The 25,057-nt window shown below is 38.7% G+C and overlaps 1 protein-coding gene across 13 annotated transcripts in view; it reads left to right on the forward strand.

The window, feature by feature from the left end:
* MAST4 (microtubule associated serine/threonine kinase family member 4) overlaps positions 1–25,057 on the forward strand; it is a 569,328-nt gene that overhangs the window by 267,997 nt on the left and 276,274 nt on the right. For 4 of the 13 annotated variants that reach the window (XM_054556424.2, XM_054556425.2, XM_054556427.2 and 1 more), the window contains exon 4: positions 2,347–2,421. The exons of the other annotated variants lie outside the window; for them this stretch is intronic. In XM_054556424.2, coding sequence (XP_054412399.2) covers positions 2,347–2,421 — 75 coding nt within the window. The remainder of the gene's footprint in view (positions 1–2,346; positions 2,422–25,057) is intronic. 13 annotated transcript variants of the gene reach the window in all.

Genomic DNA, 25,057 nt, shown 5'->3' on the forward strand with positions numbered 1-25,057 from the left:
TATATACATATATGCATATATATACACAAATAACCATCACAAACTTTTTCTTTTTCTTTCTTTTTTTTTTTTTTTTTAGCAATAGGATGCCAAGTGACTAGTTCATTGAAAATTAAGGTTAGTTTAAGGTATCAGTCACATGGAGAAAAACTTATGGTGAGCTGTTTACAGTTCCTTTATTTTCACTCCATGTGCAATTTATTAAATGACTTTAATCCTCCAGGCTCTTCCTTGTTTCTATGAAGATGTATTACTGGAATCTCTGTGTAAATACATTGATTATTTCATAGCCCTATTTGTTCATTACAAGCAGACTATTGTTACAGATTTATTGTACTTGAAAATAAATTAGGTAAAGTAGACACCAGGTTTCAAAAACCTAACCCTTGAAGGACGTGCTTGCCCTCTTTAAACTAGTCTCCCACCTACTGGGAGTTTAAGATTCAGATCCTGGGTTTAATATCAACATCTGCCCCCTGCCGAGTTCATGGTACAATTAGCTAATTAAAAAATAAAATAACATTTTCACCTTGGAGTCAGAAGAAGAGCAATAAACCACAGGCCCAGGATTTAGTTAATTTGCACATTGACTGTAATTGTGTATTTAATGCTGAAATTAATTTTTTTCCCGATAAGTAGGAGCCTGGCACTGTGCTTTGAAACTCTTAAATCAGTTGTAATCATTCCATAGGGAAGGTTAATAAGGGTGGTTCTTCACATAGATTAATGAGGATAATTATTTATTTATATTTGATAACGTCTTTTAGGGGGAAAAAAACTTTAAAATCACCTTCTGATAAACCATTAAGTTGAAAGGAGCACTTTCACATCAAACTAAATAAATAATCCATGATGCTTTTTTTCCAACACTGTATTTCTCATGTGAAAACTCTTGATTCTATGGAAATGGGAAGACATGCTCAGGTTTTTGCTTGGTTTTGTTTTGCTCAGTGGTCAAGTGAGTCAATGGATAGATTCTCTGTTCTTAAAGCTTTGGTGCATTTTCTAGGTCAGCCAAGTTTCAAGACTATTTCCTTGCATTTTTTTCCCAGAGAAGGTAGAGAAAGAATGCATGTTGGCAGGGCGGTTACTAGGAAAAACATAATCCTGACTGGCAATCTGCTACTTATAACATTTCCTTTTTGAAAGGTAAGCATTATACTGTGAACGCCGAAGCAGTGATTATGGGCAACTCAAGTGGGAGTGATTGATTCATGTCTTAAAAATATAGAGCTGTTATTTCTAGACGAAGAAGAAAAAGAATACTTAAGTATTGTAATATAGAAATTGCATTTTTATCTAAGGAGGTCTTTTCACCCTCCTCTGTTAAGAGAGCTGAGCAAATGCTAGCCCTCATCTGAGGGTCATTTCGCTGCTGGTGTTGGCTCTCACTTGCATGGGGCCTTTAAACCCAGGGATTTTGTGAGACCATCTCTCGGTTGCTTTCATCTCCCTTTCCCTGGAGTTAATGCTCACTGTGGGTAGTACTTGCTACTTAAGTTTGTTCACTGGTGTCCAGCTCTGAGAGGTGGAGAAGTAAAACTCTATACCATTAATGAGGCCCCATTCCAAACTTCCCTTTTAAAATATAGTACCTTGGGTGGTATGTTTGTGTGTTTGGCATGGAATGAATAATAGGAAGGTGTTACGCCTTTCCATGTGACGCATATGTCCAATATGTATATGAGGGCGTTAACAGGATCGGTCTTAGGAGAGACCACTCTTTTACATAGGTTTAAATTACAGACTTAATGCTAAATCTCTGTTTCAGCCAATAAAATACAATGTGCATTTAGGGGCAGTTTTTGGTGGCTGTCAGACACCATGAATTCTGCCAGGATGATGGACACAGGAGCTTCTGAGGCAGGAGACTTGTCATGGTTTGGAGGAAGATTGTGATTTCCACATCATTTTGTTCATATCTAAACGGGTGGGATGTCTAACCCTAAGAAGGCTCTGCAGTGCTTTCTGTTATTTCAGGAAGATGGACTTCATATTCAGAGAAATCATGTTCCAGTTTCCCTTAGTATTTTTGAAATACAGACAATTATCAAATAATAGGAAAATGAAGATTTGATGGGAAATATGTTAATACTGGGTTGTGTTTGTGACTTTATTACACACTTGCACATACAAGTTTGTTTATAATAAAATAACTTGCACATCACATGTGCTTTTGTGGGGGAGAACGTGTCTTGTGTTTTTGTTATTGATATTTAGCTAAAAGAAAATACAGTGCCGTTAAACACTGTCCCTCTCCCTTTTCTGACCATTTCTCCATCATCCCACACCCCACCTTCTCCCTTCCCACCTCTCGTTCACTCCCCATCTTCCATTCACTGTCAGGAAGGGCAGCCTCCGAAGAGCCATTTCAACTCAGCCCGACATCGCCAGAGACTAGTGGACCCAGCTGCTTCAAAAGTGAGTGTGTCCTGTTGCCCTGGGCAGCAGGTGTGCATGGCGGCGTGGTCCCGCTGCGGTAAACAGGGTGTGGGGTTTTATTTATGCTGGCATATTCCAGGGCTTTAGAATATGGATATTGAGAGGAGTCAAAGTCGTCTCTATTAAATCAAGACCATACACATCAGTGGTGTTCTGGTAAGTGTTCAACAACCAGTCCCGAAAAATGAAACAAATCCCTGATGGTAGCATTTGCTGGTTCCAGTTTCCAGTGCCAGTGTGACATCCCCGAACTCAGAGCTGGGAAGAGAGGCCCAGTGGAGCACTATTATGTAGTTGTATTATGTAGTTTTTCCACCATATAAATACAATTGATGTAAACCCTCTTAAAATGTAGCAAACTACATAGGAAGTGTATCAATTTTAAGTATGCATTACCCTTGTTTTCAATATAATATATTTACTTTAAATTTAGATATTTTAAATTCACAGTAATGGCTATTTTTAACAACTGGCTTGGAAAACTCCTGAAAATTTACCAAGCTGGGATGGGTTGGCTTCAGGGCAGCAGTTATACATGTTACGTACATGTTGAGAATAGTCTTAAGCCAATTGGTCATGCCCAACTCTTTTTAATAGATAGCAGTAGCCCCAGAAAAGTGGCTGAAGTTTTGTGTGAGGATTTGCTCATCCCACGCAGCTCAACTAAGTCTCAGGCCAGTTCTGTGTAACAGACTTTATTGAACAGTTATTAACAGACAGGCACGAAGCATTCATGAAGCCTGTCCTGTAAACTCAATGAAGTTCCAGCTTTCTGGCGTTTTTAAGTGCTCCAGTCAAATTTTTCCGGACAGTTCCACTCCAGGTCAACATGTCAACTTTCAAGAGGCAGGATTCTCTCACCTTTTTAGTGGACACCAGGGAATGGGAATCCTCTGACCCAGTTGCTGGACATAAGGCCATTTAGCAACTGATCATCAGATGTCCTGAGGGTAAAAGTTGTAGACATCCCTAGATTCTCATGCTCTGTTCATATAAGGGTGGAAAATTTTGCCAATTCACTTATCTTAAATACCACTAGTTTCATTGACGAAAGCCTGTTTTTAAACATCTGCCGTGTGAGCTGCAAGCCACTGATACTGATTTCACCAGTGAAAATCCATTTGAGTATGCCAATTAGCAAAATCTCTGGTGTTGACTAAGACACAGATACCTCTGATATAATGCTAGTTTACCACCTTTGAGAAGTAAATTCTGATTAGAACCACTGACTGTGTATAGGATATAAATTTGTTTGTTTGTTTGTTTGTTTTTTTGAGTCAAAGTCTCACTCTGTCACCCAGGCTGGAGTGCAGTGGCGTGATCTCGGCTCACTGCAACCTCCACCTCCTGGGTTCAAGTGATTCTCCTGTCTCAGCCTCCCAAGTAGCTGGGACTACAGGTGCCTGCCACCATGCCCGGCTAATTTTTGTATTTTTAGTAGAGATGGGGTTTCACCATGTTGGCCAGGCTGGTCTCGAACTCCTGACCTCAGGTGATCCACCTGCCTCGGCCTCCCAAAGTACTGGGATTACAGGCGTGAGCCACCACACCTGGCCAGAATATAATTTTAATCCATAAATATATTACATTGCCTATGCTGAAGTGTTTGTTTGAAACTAGACTACAGATGTCATAGCTCTTTGTCACATTTATTAAGTGTCTAGGGCATCCCTTCCCGCCGAGCCCCAGACAACTCGCTTTAGCTCAGTAGCATCGAGATGAAGTCATGAGAGTTCTATTGGTACATGAAGGAAAAAATAGACTAGCTTTGAATAAGTCATATGGTTTCATCATGTAAAATGTGAATTTTGCTAACGTAGAGCACAACTCAGAGTACGACGGGGCCTTCTTGGACCCTGCCTAAGAGTTTTCACTAATGAGGCACTAAAATACTGGGTGCATTAAGTACATCCACTGTTATACATAGCGTGCACCTCATGATCAGTGGTGTTTTAAGGACTCAGCTCAGCATGTGCTTTTGTTCCCCCTCTTTCTTTTGTCCTGTATTCATTTCATTCTGTCTTGGCATTTGCAGAAATACTGTGCCTCACCATGCAGTGTGTTCTATAGTACACTATAAATGAGCTAACTTTCTTCTACTGGTGGTGAGAGTCTTTTTGCTGTTCCATTTTGTTTTGAGCAAGAATCATGGCTTCTTTTTCTAGACAGACTTTAAGAGGAACTCATTAAACTGCCGCAGAGAAGATGTCTGTTGCCTTAATGTGCCGTGTGAATTGGTTCAGCCATGTTACCAAATAGGTTTAAAAGGTCACATTCTTTCCTCCTCAAAACACTGCAGTAGTAGAAATTTGAGGAGGGCCTAAAAATGTTTTCTAACATTAGGAAGCCATAGGAGAAGCCACGGTTTGCTGAGTGGCTGCATTACTTGAACAGTAAATGGCAAATGGAAATGTGCATGTATGTAGCTAGTGACCCTTCTTTATAAGCACACTTTGCTTAGATTCTGCACTATGTCATTTTCAACTCAATAACCTGAGTCGTAGTGAAGAATTCTTACAAATTACAGGTTCGTATATTCTGGGGGTCAGTAACAAATTACGGTAAACCAGCTGCCAAATCTTTTGAGAACATTGATTTTATTGTGAGTCTACGTTGAAGAAGTGTGTTCCGATAGAAATGTTTAGCTTTACAATGGCAATATGATACGGTGCAAATAATAGACTGGACTGGATTGTATGTTAGGCTTTGTCATTAACCAGCTCTGTGGACTTGGGTGATCATTTAACACTCAGCCCCATTGCTCTAGATTTTCTCATCTATGAGGAGAGTATAAGAAATGTACTGTTAATCAAATTATGGAATTGTTGCATTTTTCCACTAAGGCTCCTTGTAACTAGATATATCACCATGTAGTCTGAGGTTTTTGACTGGTATTTCTCAATCCTAAATATCTCTCTACACATGTCATTCCTTATTCCTTGCAAAGTATTATTATTAGGCAGTCTTCTCTCAGTATCTTCAGAGGAAGTTAATTTTTAAAAGAGAAATTACTTTAAAGCTATAGGGAAAATATGGGCCAGAAATAAGGGGCTCATTTTCTGCTCAAGGAGTTGGCTTTTTTTAGCCTGATTTTTTTCTTTGTCTTAGAAAGCCTTTTGTGCTTTGAGTATAGAAAAACAAGCTTTTAAATCTGTTTTATTTGAATAAGAGTAAAGGGTTAGGGGGAAAACAAAGATAAGTATTGTGCCTCTGATTGGCTAAGCTTGTCTGCTGGGAATTTCTAAAGTGCCTTTCACTTTGAGAATACGCTCACCTGTACTGTCCCTCAGTATGAGCTCTGTAATACAGCAAATGAACAAAGAATGAAGCAAAACGGGCAATAGGAATAGTAGTTCAAAGACCATGGAGCAGTTATTTGTAGAGCTGGTAAAGGCCTCTGTTAAATAAAAATCTATTTGATATGGGAGCATCAGGGACATGATCTGGTGGACAGAGGGGAACACGAGAGTGTACAGAGGATTAGTTTTCAAATCTCCTGGCATTTCAGCACAAAAGAATGATGAAGATTTTTTCTAGATGAGCTGTCATTTTACATTGGAAGCTTTGCTGATCCAGAATAAACAGGTTCATAAAGATGGTATGAGATTTTGAGTATGTGAGAGCAAATAGTGGTAGGCATAGCATCTGATCAATTTCAAAACCCGAAAGTGTTGTAACAGTCTACCCTTCTTTAAAAAACAAACCAAACTACCCAAATTCATAGATAATCCAACTTTATATAAACCTGCATATAATTCTAAAATACATTGTTTCAATCTGCTGTAGGGCTTGAAAATCTTTTATCCTAATTCTCAGCAATTTCTTTACCTTTCTCTAATGATAACAAGGTTTCTAAAACCTGGGCTTTCCTGCTGGGAAAATCAGCCCAGAGCTATCTCAGAGCAGATGGTCTTCTTTTCTCACTACTATAAACCTTTTAGGATTGATCCTTTTTTTCATTTTTACCTATCTGAGGAATAAGTGTCTTTGAGACCTTAGAAACCCACTGTTCACAGGGGACAAGAAGCTGCCTTGGCCAGAGTTCATAGTTGCATAGATGATATAATATAAAGGTAATGGAAAATCAGGGAATTGTGTTTTTGTCTGTAGCATCAAAAAAATAGGTTGATTTTTAAGCAGTAAGGGGATAGGCTTTAAAATATCTACATTTTTGAGCCTTATTATGCACTGAGTTTCTGGATGGTAATTAACACATTCCTAGTCTTAGGAATTTCAAGTGTTAAAGAATAATTTCTTCTTTTTCAGAGGGTGCAATACTTGTTACTATATTTAAGGACATAGAAAGATGAGGAAGGGATTGGAAGACTGGTTGCCATAATTATTCTGGGAGTATTTTAGTCACATAAAATGTTGTACTATGTAAACTTTATAAAAGCCTTCAGGGATGATAAATTTCTAATAGAAAATTCTGAGGCAGCTTATAGTTTCTTTGTGTTTTTACATCAGTCATCCATAAATTATCTTTGGTCCTAACTAAAATGAGCATGAATCTCATTTCTGAAGCTTATTAACCATGACTTTGAGTCAATTACTTGATCACCCTGAGAAAACCACAGCTTCCTCATCTGAAAAATAGGGAACAAAATAATCTCAATCTTATCAGGTTATTTTGAAGATTAAATGAGATAATGCATAAAAAATTTTTACCACATGGTCAGGCACTTAAATTATAACAATCTTTTGAGTTATGATTACTGTTACCATAGTTATTTGGTAATCATTATTTTTTCCCCTCATTTGTAAATAAGTGGTTAGTACCACATGATTGTTGAGGTAAAATGTCTGCATTATTAAAAGTCTATACAGTTCTATGTATTTTTTTATTAAAAATAATTTTAGAGACAGAGTCTCACTTTGTCACTCAGGCTGGAGTGTGGTAGCACAGTCTTAGCTCAGTGTGGTCTCTTAAGTCTTGGGTTCAGGTGATCCTCATGCCTCAGACTCCCAAGTAGCTAGGACTACAGGTGCACACTGTCACACCCAGCTCACATTTTTATTTTTATTTTGGTAAAGACAGGGTCTTGCTATGTTGCCCAGAAATGCTCTCAAACTCTGGGGCTCAAGCAATCCTCTTGCCTTGGCCACCCAAAGTGCTGGGATTACAGGTGTGAGCCACTGAGCCTGGCCCCAGTTCTACTATACTTTTTAAAAAAATGCTTATTGTACACTCAGCAGCGTGTTAGCCATGGAGGAATATAAATTGCAGTGTTTAATTCTTACCCCCTAGAGTGTCATTTAACTGGCAAAAATAAGTAAATGAAGCAGAGACAATAATGAATTGCCTGGTAAACACTATCAATGCAATGTTGATTTTGAGTGGAGGGAGATCTGAGTGGCAGCCAGAGGTGGTATCCTTGAAGTGGTGGTTTTCCATGTGGGCCTAGAAGGTGAGGTGGGACTTTTTAAACAGTGTGAGCTTAGGCCTGTCCATTATGTGAATGCATGCAGTAGTCATCAGTCGGGCCAGGAGATAGGGGATGTGACACAGGCCAAGATGAGGTGGAAGGTATGCTCTTGTCATGGCCCTCTGTGGTGGGAGACACTGCAGCTCCAAGGTCATGTGCCCTATTTTCAAATTGTGTGTACTAGCTATGAAGCCAAGGGAAAATTTTTTATCAGCACAATGGGGGAAGTCACACCATGTACCTCATTAGGAATGTTATAATTAGACGATCTGTTGAAGCTACTCCGTAGAGTGATCAGGCTGTTTTGGTCTAAGTACAGCCAGTACTTAGTTAAATGAGACATAGTCTGCCCTATGACCCAGCAGCCTCAATCCTAAAGAGGGCGTGTTTGTATGAGGCGTGTACCTAGGTGCCTTTTGGAGCATTGCCGTGACAGAAAGTCAGAGGTTTTGTGGGCATTGACAGTTGTGGGTGGTTGGATAAATGGGGGAATGTCATAGAGTACCATTTAGCCGTTGGAAGCAACAGCCCGAAGGAACACGCAGCAATGCGGATAGAGCTTAAAACATATCACTGTGTGGAACCAAGCTTAAAAAATCAATTCTGCAGTATCATACTTTTAATGTCAATCAATTAAAAGTACACACCACACAATGTACATTTTATAGGAGCATGTGCAAATAGCCGAATATCCATCAGATATAGAGAAAGATTGCTTGGAGGCAGGAGGGGAGGGCCTAGGACTGGAAAGTAGCCATGCAGGTAAGTAAACGGATGGGTGATTGAGGAGGAGGAGTCAGCCTACTCTCTCCTCTACACCTGGATCTCCACAAGAAGAAATTGGTAAGCAAAGAAATATGATGTAAGGGAGGCTTAAATGCTTGAGTGAGAAGTGGATGCAGCCACCTGTAAGGTAAGTACTGCTATGGGGAGCAATGGGATAGCTAGTACTGACACAGTACTCACATGGGCCCAGCATGCTTCTAGTTGCTTTAGACACATGTGAACCGCTTTCATCTGTACAGCAACCTGAGGATTTGGGGTACTGTTAGCACCATGTTGCAGATGAGGAAACTGAAGCAGGGTGAAGTTCAGTAACTTGCACAGGGTCTCACAGCTGATAAAAATAAAGCCAGGATTCAAGCCCGATTAATCTGACTTTAAGCCCCTGTTCTTAACCACTAAGCCTTGCTGACTCCTGATGGATGTAACTAAAGTGGAGATGAGAGGTAAAAATGCCTTCCACAGATGGTACCACCGGCATGGGCCTGGCATTCGCAACTGCTTCCTCTTTGTGGAGGCTGACCATTTTCTTTCAGTGTGTGCACATGTATATAAAACTTCTTATTGAAATATAATATGGACTCGTTAATGTACAGCTTGATGAATTTCCACAAACCGAACAAGATCAAACAACACAGAACAAGATGGACAGCCCTGAAAAACTAAGGAAAACAAAAACCTCTGTCATTTGTACTAGGTACTAAATTATGATGCTGGAAAACAACGTCATGAAAAACATAAGCCTTTAAAAGCAAAAACAATAGAAATGTAAAGCTTTCTGAAATTGCTAGAGGTATCAGATGTTCCTAAGGCATAGAAAAAGCCCTCTACCTTTTCATTGATTTTTTTTTACTACAGTCAGTTGCTTCTGTTATGACTGGCCGGGAGGAATGGATGACTCATGAAGGAAAGCAGAAAAATCTCTCAATGAATTTAAAGGCAGCCTCCTGTTATCAAAGGATGAAGCAGTTTGAGCTGCAAGCGTTAGTTAGACATAAATAAATAGATAAATACCTACCATGATTGGATCATAAGGAAGACCTTGCAGTGGCCAGATAAATGAATTTTCTTCTCTCCTGGTCATTGTTTAACTCTGTGGGACAACTGCCTTAGATGTTCAATGTCAATTCCTGTGGGCCACGTTTGCCAGTTTGCAGGACAAAGCTATGACAATGTGTATCACACTAAAAGGATAATGTTTTCCCATATTTCAAATGGTCAATTCTATATCCAGAAAAAGTATCATGTTGTGTTTTGGGGCTACTCTTAACACATCTTCTACCTACCTGGCAAATTTGTACACGACAATTCAGAACCTTTGGGCAGTGAGGTTAAATAACTCACACAAGATCCCAGAGCTAGTAAAAGGTGAAGCCAGGATTCAGACCAGTTAATCTCTGTACTTTGCCATCATAGCCTAGTCCTTGCCACCAACATCTAGGAAGGGCTTGGCCTCTTTCCTGGGGCATGGACTGTGCTGGGCAATGCAAGATTTCTCAGGGTTCAAGAGGAAGGCAACCACTATACCTTCCTTTTTTCTCTTTTAGCCTCAAGTAATCGTGATGTTCTTTTTACCTAAATGTCAGAGAACTCTTTTGGCCTAGATACCACTCTTCTGGCCCCTGGCTCCTATGGACCTAGGTAAAGCTGCAAAGCTGATGGAAGAGTGTTCATTCTCCTTATGGTTCCTAGCCCAGTTTACAAGGATTTTTTTGTCTCCGTTGGCTTTAACAAGAACTGCAGACCCCTAACAATTCTATTGAAAAATGGGTAAAGGAAACAAATGAACAGTTCACAGAAAAGCAAATATGAATAAATGGCTGATATGCATAGGAAATGATTCTCAACTACCCTTATAAGAAAAGTACAATGGGCCGGGCGTGGTGGCTCAAGCCTGTAATCCCAGCACTTTGGGAGGCCGAGGCAGGCGGATCACGAGGTCAGGAGATGGAGACCATCCTGGCCAACATGGTGAAACCCTGTCTCTACTAAAAATACAAAAAATTAGCCGGGCGTGGTGGCGGGTGCCTGTAGTCCCAGCTACTCGGGAGGCTGAGGCAGGAAAATGGCGTGAACCTGGGAGGCGGAGCTTGCAGTGAGCAGAGATTGCGCCACTGCACTCCAGCCTGGGTGACAGAGCAAGACTCCCAAAAAGTACAAATTAAAAATTGTACTGATATACATATATATATACACACATATATATATTCTTTATGTTTAAAATATATATACACACACACATACATATACATATATATATATAAATTACCTATTGGGTTGGCAAAAATCTAAACCTGGGAGTATTTCTGGTTTCTAAAACTGGAAATCTAAAACTAAAAGTATTTTGCAGCTATACTTTCTGGGAAAATAGCTTGCTTTCTTTGTTTTGTTTTGTTTTTTGAGACAAAGTCTCACTTTCTCACCAAGGCTAGAGTGCAATGGTGCCATCACTCACGGCTCACTATAGCCTCGACCTCCCCAGGCTCAGGTGATCCTCCCACGTCAGCCTTCTGAGTAGCTAGGACTACAGGCACACACCACCACGCCCAGATAATTTTTGTATTTTTGTAGAGATGGGATTTCGTGATGATGCCCAGGCTGGTCTCAAACTCCTGGGTTGAATCGATCCACCAGCCTTGGCCTCCCAAAGTTCTGGGATTACAGGCATGAGCCACTGGTCTGGGAAATAGCTTTCTTACTTATAATTCTGGTGGGAGTGTAGGTTAGAACAACTTCTGCAGATGGCAAATTGTCAATGTTAATCAAAATACATGTACCTTTTGACCTACCAGTTCCTCTTTGGGGAGTAAAGCCATCAGATAGACCAGTGTACATGCTGAATGAGTCCTGGAAAAGATTATTTATTATAGCATCCTTTTTAATAGCAAAAGATTGGAAACAACCCAAACATCTTTTAGTAGTTAAGTGGATAAACAAATTATGTTTCATTCGTGCTATGGAATACCATACAGCTATGTAAAAGACTGAGGGCTTTGCACTGATATAAAAGGATCTCCTGATCAGAGGGAAAAGTCAAAGGGCCAAATAGTAGGCTTAATATGTTTCATTTGCTGTAAAAGTAGGAGGGGAATAAGAGTACTCATTGGCTTATGTAGTCAAATATTACATATTTGCTCATATTTTGCTCATAAATTCTGGACAAGTTCATACAAAACTTAGAACAGTGGTTCTCTCTGGGAGAGTAATTTGGGAACTGGGTGAATTGGGGACTAGGATGGAAAGGAGTTTTTTAAAGACTAAATGCTTCTCTATACTTTATAGACTGTGGTAATATATTAACCATTCCAAAAAAAGTGGGTTTTTTTTAAACATAAAGAAATCCAGAGCTCTTGACCCAGAGTTTCTTCCTTTCATTCTGAGCCAGCTGCTAAACCTCCCTGTTCACTTCTAACTTCTACTGGATTCCTCCTGAATTGCCTAGCTTTCCCTTAAGAATGGACGTTTGAGGAGATTCACCATCCTCTAAAGTTTATTGCAACAAAAGGACGAGAAGGAGAAGTAGAAGACTATAGAGCTTATCTCATTTGTTTTCAGCCTAACATCTCTCTACTCAGACCCATACAAGTAATTCTAAGGAGAGTGGATTCCACTTATTTTCCATGATGCTTTGTATAAGGTATGATAGAAACACAGTATTAAAGCACTCAAAAATACTGAAGGTAAAAAATATCTTTGAAACTCAGTTCCACTAATGCAATATATACTGACATTCACTTTGTGGCCAGGCACTGTGCTAAGTGCTGGAGATTTAGTTCTTAGACTGGAAGGTGAGTATAGCCAGCTGACTTTTGAAGAATCACTCCGTCCCATAGATCTTGAACACTGTTTTATTTCTGTTGTAAGAGTAACACATATCCAGAAAAGTGCAAGTATTAATGAACTTTCACAAATTGACTCTACTCATGTAATCAGCACCAAGATTGAAAACAAAACAGCATCACCAGCACCCAGAAGATCCCATTGTGCTATCTTTGTGGCAGATCTTATAATTCTATTTTGAATTTTCTATTGTTTTGAAGTTTTGTTTTTGTTTTCAAAATCTTATATTTTTCATGATACTGCTTTCCAACGTTATAATTTATTATCCAGCAAAATGACAGCTGTTTTGGTATTTCTGTGTTTTTAAGGAAAGGATGGGATTGAGTTTCAGAACGTGTAAAATAAAGAATACGTGTAAAGATCATACTCATTATGGCTATTAAGATTTCAACTGCTGGAATTTCTATGTTAAGTCCACTTGAATATTGTGACCAAAAACATCTGGGAGGAAAATTATATTTAGTCCATTTCTCTTTCCTAACACAAGAATGCAATTATTTTTCTCCTATTTTGCAGCTGGCAAAAGTTGAGTATGCATAGGTGAATTGTGACAGCCCCACCTCTCCTATCCTTATGGGAATTTTTATTTTTAAAGACTTTAAAAAATTGGTGAATTATAATTCGTTGACTTTTCCCAGTCATCAGAGTTGTGCTTGCCAAAGACTTGTGTAACAGGAAATTTGCCAAGATAGGATTAGTAATTTGTTTGGAGAAAGGGTGTAGGAAATATTTTAAATCTAAAGGTGACAAGATCACAGACAAGGTTAAGTACAAGTTACTCAATTTGGCTTCTATTTACGAAGAACTGCTGAAATTATCCCTTTACCTTTAGGGACTTCTGTGCTTCATTTGCCCCCAAGTCCCCTTACCTGTCAGGCAAAAAGAAAAACAAGTCAAAACATAACCAGCAACTCTTTAAAAAAAATTAAGCATTTAACCAGGCAAGTTTTATCAAGTTTTGTTCTGCTTCTGTGGATTCTGGAAGGAGTCTGTTTCCCAGTAGTGCTTGAGAAGAGAAACCTGGCACAGGTTTTGCTGGCCAGTGATCAAAGGCCGGTGATAACTTTCAGTAACTGGTTTCAGTATCTTGATAACTCTGTTGCCTGTTTTAACATTTTTCAGGTTAATGTGTTTTGAGATTTTTAAATTTTATTTTATAGATACTCCCTTTCCATTACCTCACATACCTTTATCTATTTCCTGCCTGAAAAAGAGATTTGACTCTGATGTGCCCAAGTATAGTTTTCCTTGAATTTATTCTGCCTAGGATTTGCTGAGCCTCTAGGGTATGTGGATTAATGATTTTCATCAAATTTGGGGACGTCCTTGGACATTATCTACTTAAATACATCTTTTAAACCACTTTCTCTTCTCTCCTGGGACTCCATTTATATCTATATTAGGAAGTTTAATATTGTCCCACAGATCTTAGGCATTCTTTATATTTTTGTTTTGTTTTTGCTTTTTTTTTCTTGGCAATTCATTTGGGATAATTTCTATTATTTTGACTTAACTTTGCTGATCGTTTATTTTGCTTTACTCTGCCAGTTAGTAAGCCCATTTCATTGTTAGTAAGCCCATTTCATTCTAATATATTCTTCAGGCTAGATTTTTCTTTTTTGTTTTTGTAATACAATCTCTCTGCTAAAAATTCCCTCATCTTCTTTATGTTGCCATACATTTGCCACTGTATCCTTTAGCATACTTTTTAGTCTGTCTGATAACACCAGCATCTTGACTATCTCTGTATCTGTGTGTCTTCTCTTGACCATGGGTCATAACAATATCCAAATGTAGCTCAAGCAGGGAGCAGAATGACTCAGCACCCTACTACAGTGTATGACGCAGAAGAGGCATGCCTTTTTCTGAAGCTAAGTAGTATTTATCTCAGCATCAGTTTCTACCGAGATTTAAAATGTTTAGCACCTACTTGAAAAATTACTGATACGAGAAGAAGCAAAAACTCCTATTTCTGAGATTTCCTTTACCACTTAGGAGGTAGGCTATGACCAGGGACCACTGCTCTCAATCCTACGGTCAAAATAAGCTGGGTAAGTAATAAAAATCATAGTTTAAAAAATCATAAAATATGCTAAGGACATAAATAAACCTTGAAAAAGTAAATTCCAGAAATTGGCAAACTCTTCAAAGGACAGAAGAGGCCCATGGTTTCTCTCACCCCTGGTGGATTGGCAGGAGGAGGAGGAATCTGCCATGGATGGGGGTAAGAAGGAATCAGCCAAACTGAAAACCTACTTTTCACTTCTAGCTTTTCTTTCTATCTTCACTCATGTTGTGAGCAGTGGTCTCTTGTGATTGTTTACGTCCTACATGGAAGTCTCAGAAATAGGAAATTTGTTCAAAGAGACTAGGAAATTTGCCAATAGGGAAAAGAGAACAAAGATAAGCCTTGGCCATTAATAGGGCACAGTTGTGTTGTTCTGTCACTGTTTTGTTTGTTTGTTTGTTTTGTGTTTTTTTTTTTTTTTTTTTTTTTTGAGATGGAGTCTCCCTCTGTTGCCCAGGCTGGGGTGCAGTGGCGCGATCTCGGCTCACTGCAACCTCCGCCTCCCAGGTTCAAGTGATTCTCCTGCCTCAGCCTCCCGAGTAGCTGGTTTAACTACAGGTGCACACCACCAGGCCCAGCTAATTTTTGTATTTTTAGTAGAGACAGGATTTCACCATGTTGGTCAGGCTGGTCTCGAACTCCTGACCTTGTGATCCACCCACCTTGGCCTCCCAAAGTGCTGGGATTACAGGCATGAGCCACCACGCCCGGCTTTTATAAATGCACGGACATGGTAACACACCTTATTTTCTGGGTTTGTCTTTCATGTGAACTGCAGGCCTACCTATGGTATGGTAGTCATGTATTTTTATTCCTTGTGTTTATTTCTTTAGAGATTTGATCACTGTAGTACACAAGGGATTTGTTTCTGTAGCTCTTGCTTTTAGTCTTTTTTTTGGATTCGTTGCTGCAATCTTGCAAGTGTACAAAGGGACACTTTATTGAATTACATCGTAAGCCACCTGCCTCTTTCATCATAGCACAATTCAAGACTGAAATTCTAAGTTACTAAGTACAATAGCTGGTATATGGTGTGGCAATAACTTAGTCTCCATTTTCCTTGTGGTCATTCTATGATTGCACTAAAATTAGGGCTCATTTAAACCTCCATTTCTCAAAGTATATTCTTTCAGAAGCGCATCCTATGTTTTCCCAAAAAGTGTTTCATATTAAATTTGGGTAGCACCAGAGATTATGTTACTTGCTCTTAGAAAATAAAATGCTAATGATTGTAAAAAGTCTTGGGGAAATCTTAAAATAAGTAAATCCTTTAAGCTATGTTTAATTAAGTGTTTCTCAAACTTACTTGAATACAGAACCTTTTAGCAAAGGAACCTTAACTTTTTCTTGTCAAATAAAGCCATTCACAAAGTGCAGAACACTCTTTGGGGAAATGTTGAGTTAAATGGACTCTGTTGCTCTATATTTTGGGGAGTATGAGTAATTCATATTGGACTGTCATTCTGTACACCTGGAAAACATCTTCTCCGCTGTTTCCTGAGAAGGACCCGGGAAGCTTGCATTTGGAGGAAGGAAGAGCTCTAACCCAGAAACCTGTTTGGTTACAGCGTTATTGCTTAGGTCTCCTCATTATAAGTGTTAATGTTGTAGTGCTCTGCTACTGTAGGAGTATCCTGGTCTCAGCTGCCTGACTTGTCCAAGGACTGTCCTAGTTTGTTAGTCCAGGAAAATAAGCTAGGTCTGCTGTCATATCCTCTCAAATGAAAAAAGACAGCCAGCTGCCTAGACTGCAATTGGAAGGAAAGGTCAATCAATATATTACCTTTCTTTCCATGTGTTCCTTGGCCGCCGGCAGAGTTGTGCCTTCTCACTAGTGGTAATCTCTTCTGCTAAATTTTATTTTAACCTTGCAAATAGGTGAAAGGAAGGGCACAGTTAATAACGTCTTCCCCCATATACCTCTGAGCATATCATTTGGGCTGAATCTTGCCCCCCCTTCCCCTAGCAGTAAGCCCTGCGCGGTCCTGCTTCGACGGAGTGTTATGCAAGTAGCTGGTTTTATTTATTGTGGGAATTTCTCCTAGAGCTCTGTTATGCTCTTGCGCAGACAGAATGCAAACATTTTTGTGATTTTTGACAGTAGCTGGGATCTATGTGGAATAGGGGGTTTTCAAAACATTTCTCAGTCAATATGTTTACTCTACTTCACCAGCCATGCAGTGTGATACGGTGCATCACCAATACTTGAAATAGACTGCAACAGGAGGTCAGAATGGAGCACAGATTTTCTCACACAGCATGTTAGATGAAATGATTTTGTGTACGTTGAAGTGGAAAATTCAATCAGAATTTTCCACACTTTTTAGTTAAAGCAACACTTATTTATTGATGAAAGGTAGACTGAGAAAAATACAAAATGCAGAGTCTAGCATATTGTTCCTGGTCATAGCAAGAAATAGTTTTTCTCTTGTAATGTAATGAAAGCTATGCAAGATAAAAAGGGTCTGCTTAAAATATACAGCTATGGAATGCTTCAAACATATGCCAATATGTTTAGCATGTGGGTGGATAAAAATGGAATCCAGCTTTGTAAGAAGTTTGTTTTTCATTAAGAAATGGACTTCATGCTTGATAAATGGCAATTACAATTGCCCAAGTAATCCATTTTGGCTTAGTTTTAAAGTAGCAGAGTTCATTTAAAAGCACCTGAGAGTATCAATAATAAATTTAAGAATAGATTCTCTAAGTTTTCATTGAAGTAGGCTTAGATAATATTCAAATTTATTACTAGTTTTCATCTGTCCTTTGGTGCACTGAAGATACATCAGCATAACTACCTATTATGTAGATGAGTAATTTATACTTCCAAATTGCAAAACCTTAGGGTTGCGATGTCAGATTTGTGCATGAATATTTAAGATAGAACAATAATCTAATATTAGAGTGCTCAGTGTGTGCCAGTTACTTTTCTAGATGCTTTACATATATTATTTCATTTAGTCCTAACAACAACTCTGACTTCTCAAATCTACAATATCCAGCGACGCAAGAAAGCCACACAGAGGGTGGGTAGTTTACCCAAGGCCATATGGAAAGACGAGGCTGGCACTCACTTTGGCATGCAGACTCCCAAGCCAGACTTCTGAGCCACTCTGCCAGGCCATGTACCTGAATCTCTGCCACCTCAACATTTTCATCCTGGTGGTCCTAAGTAGGGGTGAGTAAGCCACTTAATTCAATTAGCATATAGGACTTTTGTTTTTAGATTCTTTCTTTAAAAGAGGCACAATTCTTCAAGAGTTTGTTTTACTCTAGCTACTGTTATTTTTTTCTGGTTGATACACAATTCAACTCTGTAATTCAGTTTTCTTTTTTAAACTAGCATTTAAAGTGACAGAACCATTTAAAAGTATTAGTGCAAATTCATCAACTTGTCCAAATAGTGTAACTTCAAATGATAGTTTAGGCTGCCTAAAACTTTGTGTTGTTCAAAGTTCCTTTGTTCTAACGTCGATTCTCCCCACCCCCTTTGTTAAAACTATTTTATATCATCAGTTTTTGTTGTTGCTGCTGTGTGTGTGTTTAAATTTTATTCTGAAGAAAGTGAGTCCAAAATCAACTATCAGTTTGATGTATCCAAGGCAGTCCAGTGTAATTCTGTGTAAAAACACATACCTTCTATGTGATTCGTTAAGCATGCCAATCCAATATGATCTAGTATGCTTTTTATTTTTCAAAAGAAGAACCTAGTTAGTATAATAGAAACTAAAGTGAAAACCACCTAAACTCATCCATACATTGCAGATGGCTGCATTCACATGTATTTAGGGTAGGGTCTTCTTGCTTGGAAATGACTTGATTTTTTTGGTTAACAAAAATAAGAGGCCACCTTATGAACATTTTCTTAAGTCTTAAAAATAAGTGTCCACTCAGTTGTATAGTCTTTCTGATCCCAAAAAACCACAGGGGATCATTTTGACTTTGAGGGAAGGATTCTGTCTTTGTAGTGAGAACAAAGTTTAGTCTTTAGGAAGAAGCAATTAAAACCCCAGAGCCTTTTATTGCTTTTGATGCTTTTTTTAAAAAAAAACAACAAAAAAACAAAAAAAAATCTCACTGCACTGAAATATTTTCTGCTAATTAACTGTCACAAATGTGATGCCATTAAGCTTGGACTCTCTTTGGTTAACTTCAAAGTCACTAACACACACTGTGCAGCCCTCCCAAATATATTTTAAAGGGAAACAACTTGACAGATGTATAATCAATGTCTTCAAGGCTTTTGTTTCTCATAGAACCTAATCCTGATTTAAGAACATTTGTTCATTTTCTTTGGATAACATGCACCAACCTTTATGATGCCAGGGTTGTGTTGATGTCTGGTGTGTATTTGGATACACTATTCCAAAGCTAATTTGCAAAGTTTATTTAGTGCTAGTATTAGCTAGGAATGTACTTAGCTGCAGGTAACAGAAAACCCAACTAATAGTAGCTTAAATAAATGGAGATTTATTTTTCTTATATAAAAATTTTGTTGGTAGAATGTCCAGGGCTGGTGCAATATGGAAACAGCATCATCAAGGGCCCTGGCTACTTTTGTCTTTGCCCTTCTGTTTTTAATGTGAAGACCCTGACCTTGGGCAAATCATGACATAACTTTCCTAATACTCAATTTCCCCATCTGAAAAAATACTGAACATTCTTCCTATAGTTGCAGGTTAGTGGTAAGTCTTACATGAAATCCTATATGAGAAAATGTCCCTTTCAAGAATAAAGTTGATTTTTAACACTGCAATGGCAGCCACACCTGTACTGGTTTTCACAGTGGTGATGGGTAGGGGAGGGTGTGAAATAGGAAATAGGGAATCTTACCTTAACCCATGGTCTTCATTCTCGAAGTTCTCAATTCCTGCATACTTCCAGATGATGTTATTTAAAATAGTACATTGGAGAAAATACTTTAAAAAATGGCAAGTACTGTACCCTGTAACAAATAGAATCTTTACTTATTAAGTGATATATATCTTCTATGAACTAATTGTTTATTCTGTGACCTCTTTTACAATAAATTTCAGTACCATTAAAGGCTTAAGTTTACATTATTGATTATTTGAATATGTGCGTCATTGATCTTCCATCATGCACATACATTTTATATGTACATTTTAAGTGTTGTTTTTGCATTTAGATGGAGAGGAATGGCCAGAAGAAAGTAGACTTGTGGGTATTAGCTTCATATAGCACTTCAAGAGGTCCCTTGAGCTGATTTGCCAGTAAATTTCTACACTAAAATAGGCTTTCAGAATAGGGACTGCTAGATAAACCACAAGGTGTCTGTAGTAAATAAAAATGATTAATCTCAGCAGAGTAAATTCACTATCACTTGTCAAATAGTCTCATCCAATTCTGTTTCCCGGTTCTATAAAAAGCCTTTTTCTTTTTGTATTAAGGTTGACTGTAATTTTAATAGAACACTTGAATTATTATCTGATTTTAAAAAATTGGTTCATAAGAGAATATTGATTCTTCAAATTAGGGGCAGTTGAAATGTACATTTATTAGCAAACTCGTCCCCTGATGGGTCCTGGAATGCCCTGTGAAGAAAACTCATCTTAAATCTATGTGAGAGACACAATTCTTAATGATTGGCTGTGAATTGGACAGCGAGGTTGGTGTGGAAATGCAAGTGAACTGAAAAGTGAAATTAGAAATCTGCTAAGCAGGGTTCTTTCTAGTTGCTGAGTTTTTATTCCCCATCATTGATATTCACTTCTTTCCCAGGGCATTTTCCTGGATAATGAGAAGACTCTAAAATCAAATAAAGCTTTTGAACATTGAAGATGTTTGCCACTGTTCTGTTGAAGAATCCAATAGATTTATAGTGATTCTAAAAGGTGTCTCATATCCACTATATTAACTAGCTTTTTAGAAGCTTATGAACATTGTAGCGTTTATTGATTCTAGGGAATTGGACCCAACAATAAGCAATAAAAGTCGATGGTAACTTTCTTCCCATATAGAGTTGTGCAGATCAATACTTTGAATTTACTGTAATTTGCTGGTAATGGATGGAAGAACTGAAAAAATTGTGGAGCCTTGTGGGGCACAGCTGTGCGGTGTTGCTTTTTTATCTAAGCTCACCGTAGGTCACAGGCTTTCCCAAGTAACAAGAAACATAGTTAAGTGGCAGGGCTGATACGCATATTTATCAAGAGCCTTCATAAATCGTTCTAAGGAAAAAAAGGAAATCATAAAAGTTGTCCACAATGACTTTAATTTTATAGAGATCCTGAAGGACCTCTAAATTTTCACTATCTTAAAGGCAATTAAAATTCTAAATATGTAACTAGCATTGGTGTTTGATCTCCTTCTGCTAAAGTAATTTTCCTACTGATTAATAGCAGGGTGTGTGATTTCACTGAAGTCTAATTTGCTTCGAATTTTCAAATGTATTCACAGCCCTCTGCCCAGGTTCAGTATTTAGAGGTGGAGAAGATGTGTGGGTCACATACCCTTGCTCTTTTATTGAGTCCGTGCTGTCTCTTTACCGTAGCTCTGTAGTTGTGCCCTAGATTCCTTCTTCTAATTCAAGCATTGCACTTAAATAGTCATAGCTGACACGGAGGGTGCTCTTAGGTTTAGGAGCTGTGCCACATGCAGGACATGTGTTAGCATTAATCTTCTCAACACCCCGTAAAATAAGCTATATTATCTTCATTTTGTAATTTTGGAAATTGAATCTTAGGGAAGTTAAAGTTTCTGAAGGATGCTTCCTGGCATTGGCTTGGATTAGAATATGGGTATGTCTGAATCCTGATCCTATTTGTTTAATCACTATGAAACATACAATTGACTTAAATAAGGATTGTTTTAAGCTTTGAGTTCAATTGATCTAATATGTGTTTTCTATTTTAGCTTCTTTTTTTATGAAGGACTGTGCCTTCTCTAATTTGATCAAAACTAGTTTCTTTAATTTTAAAAACGATGCAGAAACTTTTGCTTGAAAGAGAGAGTTCTTTTGTTCTTTGAGAACAAAGTGAGCACACAAAGTACAACATGACTGTGGGCTGGAAGCTATTAACCTTGATATAATAAACGCACTTCACTTAGTATATAATAAACAATAAACTAGAGCTGTTATTCATGTAAGTGTTGGCTACTACTCAGCAAAACCCTGCAGAGAAGCATGTAAACTTTGACTTAGGAGACATATTCCTCCTAGGTCATGCTGACTTGGAAGACAATATGTGTACAAATGTCTGATTCTCAAGCTCGATTTTGACATGAAGGGTATAACATGTTAGGAAGCATCAAAACCCATAATAATTGACTAGAAAGGAAGCTTGTTTCATTTGTCCATTTACTTGAGGTTAGCTGATTATTTGACTTGTTACGCTTCTTCTGCTTTAAAAGGTCTGTGTTAAAAGTAACATATTCACAGGGCTTTGGTTCAAATAAATCAGTCTCTAAAAATAAGTGTGAAATTTGCTTAGAAAGAGTTGCCGAGATCTGTGTTGTGTCTCTCCTAAGAGTAATTGACAGTGTGTTACCAACTATGAATGCAGCTTGATAGCCTACAGGAGGGGTCTGTTGTGCAAATGTATCAAGTCATTACTTGGTGATGAAAAATAATTAACATACTCTGGACTTGGGCAGATGTGGATTCAAAGACAAGCTAAGCCTTCTACCAGCTCTATGACCTTGTGTGAGTTACTTAGCCTGTCTGTGCCTCAGTTCTCTCATCTGTAAAATGAGAATAATAGTGAAGTTTAAATAAGATAATGTATGTACCGTGCAGTAAATGTGAGATGCCATTATTAAGGTAGTGAAGGTAGATGAGCTTAGTAAAGAAAGATAGTTCCCACTATTTGTGTAAAAAATTTCAAGTGGAAAAGTCGTGAATGATGTTTAAGTTTTCATCTAAGCAAAATCTGGGATTTTATCTTAGAATTTGTCTCATATTCCTGCTCATCAGGGACTCGCTGGTGTAACTTAAATGGTTTGCCATCTTTTCATCCACTTTCAGATTTTCATTACGTTTAACTTCCGAAAGGCCCTCAGTGCTTTTAGACAGTCTTTTTTCCTCATCTCTGGATGGTACCCTGTCCTGAGCTCCACCACAATTATTCTAAATCAGCCCGGGAGTTAAGCATTTCCTCTCAACTGTGGATCCTGTACACACATTTCTCTCTTGACTCTGCCCCTCCTCCTCCTCCTCACTGCCTCTCCCTTGTTCCTGGCCCTCAGCCATGCTTCCTGGAAAGGAAGTGTCCTAACTTCTCTCCCATGTTGCCCTCCCAGAGCCATGTGACACCCTAATGCCAGAGTAATCTTTTTTAACATGTTGATTAGGCCATCTTATTATCCTCTTTAAAATGTTCCATGAGTTCACCATTGCCTGTAAGATAAAGGCAGCCACTTCCAAAACCCTTGTATGATGTGGCCCTGTCCCTGCCTCCGTACTCCTGTCCTGCTGATGTTTCCTTCGTGATCTCTGTTCCAGCCATGTTGTTTCCTGAGTGTGTTCTGTTTCACTCCACCCTACCTGACTACGTCTGTTCTCTCTTCTGGAATTCCCCTTCCTCACCTACTCCCAAGGTTGCCTGGCTAATTCCCAGACATTGCAAAAGAAAGACCAGGCTCAAGTATCGTGTCACTTAGGAATTTTTGAATTGCAAAGACTAGAAAACACAAGTTAAACTGGTTTAAACAATAAAGAGACTCGATTGACTCATGTACCAGAGAAGTCCAAATACACGCAAGGGTAGATGTATTGTTTCAGAGATTTCATCCAAGACCCAGTTTCTACCAGGCTTTCTTGTCTGCCACCTGTGATGCTTATTCTTGTGGCTGCCATTAGTTTCGTGGGTTTAATGCTACTTCTTTCCCGTTAGCTCTCTCGGACAAGGGAGGAAGTTCTTTCCCAGAAGCCCTGAGCAAACATCATTTTGCATCTTATTTGCTCAGGTTAAGTCACGTGTTATCTTTAAACCAATTACTTTGATGAAAGCAGTGAGTTTTGTCATTAGTTTAATTGGAGCTTATCCTTGAGATTGAAGGTAGTATCAGTTCCACTGTATTTTGTTAGCATGAATAACAAGAAACATTGGGGAAGAAACAGTCCTGACCCTCCTCAAAGAAACTGATCACCCTCCTCCCTTTTGTATTACTGCATACTTTGAAAAGACCTCTATTCCAGGCCTTTTCACACTGGATTTTACAGTGAGTAAAGTCCTTTATCCCCAGTGTCTGGCGCAGCACCAGCCATATCCACCTTTACTAAAAAGTGTGTGATTGAATAAAGGAAACCCATTTTGTTTGCTTTAATCCCCAAATGTGCCCTTGCCTTTGCCCTTGGTAGAAGATTTTTGCCTTCTGTATTACTGAAATTACAGAACTTCAAGTGAATTGCTTCAGTTTTACTTTGCTCGTCTTTGAAAAGTACCTGTTTTCACCTGTTCCTTTCTTCCTCGTTAGGGGAAAGAGTGCCCTCTTTATTATCAGTACCAGCCCTCCCTGCTTGTGTATTTATTCAAACCTCTCCTTTCAGTTGCTCACATCACCACTGTCTCCCACTCTCTGACATTTCCGTGGTGGAGTATAGGGGAAAATATTAGAACTGGATGATACAGGTTCATTTGATTACACTATCTCATGGCTTTGCAACTCTGGTCAATTGCTGATCTCCTCTGGGCTTTCCATGGAGAGACTTGTGTGTCCTGTCCAGGCAGCCAGCTGATTTCGTGATGAAGTTTATAGACTCAGTTTATGATAAAATCTTAATAAACCACACTAGACAGTCATATTATGACTCAGAGACTTTGTCTGTATAAAGGGCTTATGAAAACTGATACCACAGTCTTGTTCATTTAGCTTTATGGCAGAAAAAGCCAACTTGGAAAGAAAGGAATAAGGTAGCTAATTTCTTTATTTTTCAAAGAAAGTGAGTGTTGTGGTTTTAATCCAATAAAATTTACATATAAACCCAGCAAGCATTTTGTTTTAGCCTTTTGTGGTTTATTTTGTTTGTTTTTGATGATGATGTTGTTTTAACACAGAGTGTTGCTCTTTAGCCCAGGCTGCAATGCTGTGGTACCATCTCGGCTCACTGCAACCTCCGCCTTCCGGGTTCAAGCGATTCTCCTGCCTCAGCCTCCTGAGTAGCTGGGACCACAGGCACGTGCCACCACACCCGGCTAATTTTTTTTTGTGTGTGTGTATTTTTTTTTTAGTAGAGACGGGTTTTGCCGTTTTGGCCAGGCTGGTCTCGAACTCCTGACCTCAAGTGATCCACCCGTCTCGGCCTCCCAAAATCCTGAGAGATTATAGGTGTGAGCCACTTGTGCCTGGCTGGTTAATTTTGCTTAACTTGACTAGCACAAATAAATATATGAAAGTGCATTATGATTATAGATACAAAAAGAAAATTAAATAAAATCTGTAAAAAGAGAAAGATAATTTAGGATTCTCCATCCATCTCACATTTCCCACAAGGATTTTACTGTTATTTTATAGGTTGGGTGGTTTGACTGTTCAG

The sequence above is a fragment of the Pongo abelii genome, chromosome 4 (genome assembly GCF_028885655.2).
Source record: "Pongo abelii isolate AG06213 chromosome 4, NHGRI_mPonAbe1-v2.0_pri, whole genome shotgun sequence".
Lineage (NCBI taxonomy): Eukaryota > Metazoa > Chordata > Mammalia > Primates > Hominidae > Pongo > Pongo abelii.